The sequence below is a fragment of the Humulus lupulus genome, chromosome 9 (genome assembly GCF_963169125.1).
Source record: "Humulus lupulus chromosome 9, drHumLupu1.1, whole genome shotgun sequence".
Lineage (NCBI taxonomy): Eukaryota > Viridiplantae > Streptophyta > Magnoliopsida > Rosales > Cannabaceae > Humulus > Humulus lupulus.
In genome coordinates, this window is record NC_084801.1 from 4,334,388 (window position 1) to 4,340,318 (window position 5,931).

The following is a 5,931-nucleotide window of genomic DNA, read 5'->3' on the forward strand; positions in this document are numbered from 1 at the left end:
CTCTCACAGTCAGCCTCTATATGTGTTGGATCTCAAGGAGGATCTGCCCCACCATCACCTTCGTGATGTCGCATTACTGCAGAAGACATATCTAATAAATTTAAATATAATGATATATATGTGTGCATATAAGTTTATGCATATTGACCATTTATAAAATATTTATGAAAGAGAAAATCACAAAATGAATAACATAAATCTTATGGTTATTATTTATTCTATAATTTGATTGATTCACTCATTACTATTTTTTTCTTTCAATTTTAATTTTTTTTAATGAACGCAAATTGCTTGCTCAGAGTTGATGTATGGTACATATATACATAAATTTCTCTAAAAAAAACACACACATAAATTTAATCAAGTGAATTTTTAGGATGCATGATATGATATGGTATTTTCTAATAAATATGTATGTATATATATTCAGAAAATCAAAATGTTGTTCTAATCAATACTCAGAAATCAAATTTATCAAATTTTACGCTAAGTACGAATGAATATATAATGATTATTTCTAAATTCAATTGTAAACCTGACTCCATATTTTTTGAGGAAAAATAGTTGCATTAAGAAAATGGATAGAGTATTACAAAAGGATGGGAAGTAATTAAAGAAAAATAACATCACAAAGAACAACTTACATTTCAGATGACCAAAATTCAAAATTAGCACCATATATATAAACTGCACAGTAATACTATTGTTTCACCCTTATCTTACTTAGTTTATTTCTCTCTGTCTCAAAAGATCTTTAAATACAGGTTAAACAATCAAAAACTTGGGAAACATAATTCATGTCTGTTTATGTTGGTTAGTTTGAGTTGTAACTAATAATCCATAAAAAATCTGAGATCTAAAATAGTCATGAAACATCACACATATATAAATATATATGCTCTCTTTATTATTCTATAAATTACCTAATAGGATTTAGCCATAACATGTTACATATCTAATTCTGAGATATGTAATTTGAGTACATATTATTCTGTACTCTTGCCATGTTACCATTCATATACTCAAAACTTGTAAAAATAGTAAGACTTTTTTTTCTTCATAAAACACAAATATATTATTTTAAATCGGACTAAATATGTGTAAATATCAATCTAGTTATAGGTAGCTATAGCTTAAACATGTTGTATTAATTACATGAAATTGGACTAACATTGTATAAATGGGCTGGGTGATCCTGTTTTCCTCAATACTACTAGCTAGCCTAAATATTTTTATTATTATAGTTCCAAAAAGAAATACCAAACCCAATAGCCAATACAATAGACTATTTGTTTAGAAAGTCCACACCATCTATAACTATAACAATAACTATAGAGAACTATGTCTAATGTCAATGCATATGAAGGGACAAGTTGTCCAATTTGGTCATTGTTTCTTGGGCTCTAATTAATACCCAATATAGTTGTTTTCATTATATTATAAAAACTAACATAATATAAAAAGCTTTCATGTTGTTGTTGAAAACTAGCTCATTTGTATCATGTCCAAACACCCTTTACTTTACTTTTCTTTCCTTTCTTCTTCAAAGTAAAACCCTTTAATTGTTTTGTTGGCAATATTAACTACCTCCTGATGCTAGATCTCTGTTTTAATTGGAGGCCGAAGGAGAGTATCCCAAGCCAAGACTACGATCAACATTGATGGCATGAATTATGAATATAAGTTGTGGGCCATTCTCTATTAATTATTAGGTTGCATGTGGGTTGAGCTCTATGGTACATGTCTCTAAGTTGGAACCAAACTCCAAAAGGAAAAGGACACAAAAAATGTACGAAAAGAAATGGTATAAGCAAGGGCATACATTCACTTTACTCGGCTGTCCCTTATAATGGTCATGACACTTTTAACAGTTGGAAATGGTAAGAAATTCTTCACCTCTCATGTTGGTAAATCCACTCTTCCTTCCTCTTCTTCATCTCCCTTAAAATTAAACTCTGTTTCAATAGTCCCATGCCATAACTAAAAATATTGTTAGTGTGTCTAAACTAACCAAAGACAATGATGTGTTTCTTGAGTTTCACAAATCATGTTGTTTTGTTAAGGACAAGCAAACAGGGAATGTTTTGTTCAAAGGGAGAGGTAGAGATGGGTTGTATATGATTGGAGAGGATCCTAAAATTCCACAAAGTCTTTCTTCGAAGTGCAATTTAGCAACCCAGTTAAAGCCCAAGTCACAGAATCATGTTTTCAATCCAATTTAGTTCATGAGTCTTGTATTGATTCCAATTGTTTAGAGAGTTGTAAACATTCTGTTTTTCACAATTCCAATTGTAATCTTCTATCATTAATAAAGAACAAAGTTCCATTTATTGCGCTACTCTCAATCCAACACTTTACTCATATAGATAGGGGAATTCTTTTATAGGGACTTCATTTTAAACCCTATCGGTGGGGCTCTCAGTACCGAAAACTAAGTTCAAACATGTTGTTGCACGCGTGACTAATTTTTTTTTATGTGCGTGGAAAGCAACATGTTTGAACCTAGTCTTAGGTACTGTAAACTATTCAGAATTTTCTGAAAATTTGCAGATACTCTAAATAGCTACAATATACACGGTCATAAAAAAATTGCATTGAAAACTGTTCACGGGTCGAGAAATACTGAGAGCCCCACCAATAGGCTTAAAGTGAAGCCCCTATAGAATAATTTTCCTATATAGATATATATCACGTACCATGTTGGCAATAACTTGCGTAAGCAGCGTTGTTTACGACACCATACTGATCGAACTCATAATCACGAACTTTGAGCTGAACATCGAAATATTCACTCATCACTATTCTTTGCCCATCTCTGATGATGATATCATCAGTCATACTATTAGTTCTACTGCATTTCATATTGGTCGAGAATGACCGGAGACGCTTCTGCGGATTCATGATGAGCCCGCCATGAGTCACTGGAGACACGTGGCCACATGGTAACGACGACGATGAAGATGAATGGTGTGGATGGAGAAACATGGCCACGTGTGGCTTATTGTAGGTTGGTAATAATGAGATGGTCTGCAACATGTTTGAACTAGTGTTTTGTCCCTATAAATAAAGATGATAATGGGGACTTATTTATAAGGGTTTCTCTTCCAGTAACATAGGGTCGGTTTTTAGGGTAGAAAATTATTAGGCCTAATGTTATTAGATCACAAGTAAGTCATTCTTTAATAATGTCAATGGTCCTCCAGATCATCTTTTTATTACATGTAATTAATTACCATAGAGTATTTATTAGAACGATAGAAAAAAGAATCACTATATATGGTCTTATTACGGCATGCATTAAGGAAATGGATTGGCATGCATTGATATAGGAATTGAATGGTTGATTTGATTTCATGCATTGCAATATTGTTAAGATATTCTATTTAAGGCATAGTTTATAGTTGCATGTTTTGATTGTATTATTGTACCGTGTATATATATTCATCTATGAATATCAATAAGAATGAGAGTTTCCCAAATATTGTCATGGTATCAAGATCCAACACCTCAATTATCATAGATCCAACACCTACAATATCACAATAATGACCACCACGGATGGAACACCATCATTGAAAACAGATGCAAAGATTGATGCTAATTCACCTTCCTCTGCGACAAGTGAAACTCTTCCTGGTTTTACTAGTGTTGCACAATGGCAAGTGTTGGTTGCTGCCTTTGGTAATCCTCAAAATCAAATAAATCGGTTGAATGGTGAGTTTGATAATACATCTTGGATAATTGACACTGGTGCTTCTAATCATGTAACGGGAAATATTTCTTTTTTGATTGACATTCAAGATGGGTCTTCCAGATGGACAAAGAGTTGTAGCAACTAAGCAAGGCACTGTGAAACTATCACACACGATTCATCTTAATAATGTCCTTTATGTTCCAAAATTACATTGTAATTTAATTTCGGTTTTGCAACTGGATGATGATATGAATTGTTTTGTCCAATTTTCTTCTAACATGTGTGCTATACAGGACCTACACTAGAGGGAGCTGATTGGAATGGGTGAGAGACGAGATGGACTTTATTATTTTCGGCGGATGTCAAGCGTTCAAGTTGCGTTGGTTGTGGGATCATCTTCGATAGATCTATGGCATAAGCGTTTGGGACATCCTTCTGAGAAAGTCATAAAATCGCTTCCTTTTATTAGTAGTTGTAAGGAACATTTGAATAAAGCATGTGAAATCTATCATCGTGCTAAGCAGTCTAGAGAGTCTTTTCCTTTGAGTACGAACAAAGCATCAAGATGTTTTGAATTAATACATTGTGATTTATGGGGTCCTTATAACACTCCGTCATCTTGTGGAGCAAGATATTTTTTGACACTCGTTGATGATTTTTCTCGTGCTATTTGGGTCTATTTATTAATTGATAACACATAAGTTTTTAGATGTTTCATGCCCTTTATTTCTATGATTGAGCGCCAATTTTCAAAGACCATTAAGATAGTGCAGAGTGATAATGGTACTGAGTTTCATTGTATGAAGGATTATTTTTTGGCTAATGGTATTTTATTCCACACCTCTTGCATTGGCACATCTCAACAAAATGGGCAAGTAGAGAAAAAACATCAACATATTTTAAATGTTGCTCGAGCTTTGCGTTTTCAAGGAAATTTACCAATTCTATTTTGGGGGGAGTGTGTTTTAGCGGCGGCACATCTTATAAATAGAACTCCATCTAGTGTGCTTCATAATAAAACCCCCTATGAAATTTTATTTGGATCCCCACCTTTGTATGATGACTTGTGTGTCTTTGGTTGTTTGTGTTTTGCTCATAATCAAATAACAAAAGGTGATAAATTTGAAAGTCGTAGTAGAAAGTGTGTTTTTGTTGGTTATCCTTTTGGGAAAAAGGGATGGTTATTATATGATGTGGATACAAAAGTTTTTTTTTGCCTCTAGGGATGTTCGTTTCTATGAAGATAAGTTTCCCTATTTGGAGGATGATCCTCCTACGACCGTATCTCTTGAAACTTTGGAGGATAAACCTTTCGTGCCAAGTTTTAGTTTTGAGGATGACGGTGTGGCACAAGCAAGCATGACCGAGGCTACTAGTGAGCCCAATTCATCTTTGACAACGCTACCTTCTCAATCAATGGATGGGGCTATTCCACCTGGTAATGATCTCCAAGACTCACCTTCTATTTCCATTGATTCCCTTGATTCCACTTTGGGTCGAGGTATGAGAACTAAAATTCCTTCCTCCAAATTGAAGGATTTTGTGACACATACAGTGATTAAGAAAAGTCCATCTCCCATGTCACCCGCTTCCACTTCTCCCTCAGGTACACCTTTTCCAATAGCACATTATGTTAATTGTGACAAATTTACTGCGCAACACTGAAATTTTCTTGCAACTATAACTACTGGGGTGGAGCCAAGGTTTTTTAAGGAGGTTGTCAAGGATGCAGGTTGACGTAGTGCAATGCAAAAGGAGATCCGGGCATTAGAAGATAATGGGACATGGACAATGGCTACTTTTCCCCCTGGAAAGAAAGCTCTTGGTAGTAAATGGGTGTACAAAATCAAGTATCACTCAGATGGTACGATTGAGAGATTGAAGGCACGGTTAGTTGTCCTTGGGAATCATCAAATTGAAGGGATTGATTATAATGAGACTTTTTCTCCAGTAGCAAAAATGGTCACTGTACGGGCTTTCTTGTCCATTGCTGCTTCAAAGAATTGGGAACTTCATCAAATGGATGTTCACAATGCTTTTCTACATGGTGATCTTCATGAGGAGGTATATATGAAACTTCCTCCTGGGTTTGAAACTTTTGATCCGGGCACTGTGTGTAGGCTTCAAAAATCTTTGTACGGATTGAAGCAGACTCCTCGTTGCTGGTTTGCAAAACTGGTTTAAGCTTTGAAGAGCTATGGTTTTCTCCAATCTTGTTCAGACTATTCTCTTTTCAC

General features: G+C 34.6%; 1 protein-coding gene across 1 annotated transcript; it reads right to left on the reverse strand.

Annotated features, from left to right (window-relative positions):
- Positions 1 to 3,041, reverse strand: LOC133801581 (acyl-acyl carrier protein thioesterase TE1, chloroplastic-like). Its single transcript, XM_062239825.1, has 2 exons — positions 2,697 to 3,041; positions 1 to 76 (listed from the first exon to the last, which is right to left on the reverse strand). The coding sequence occupies exons 1-2, from the start codon at positions 3,034 to 3,036 to the stop codon at positions 33 to 35; spliced, it is 384 nt and encodes a 127-aa protein (XP_062095809.1). The 5' UTR covers positions 3,037 to 3,041; the 3' UTR covers positions 1 to 32.
- Positions 3,042 to 5,931: the final 2,890 nt, after the last annotated feature.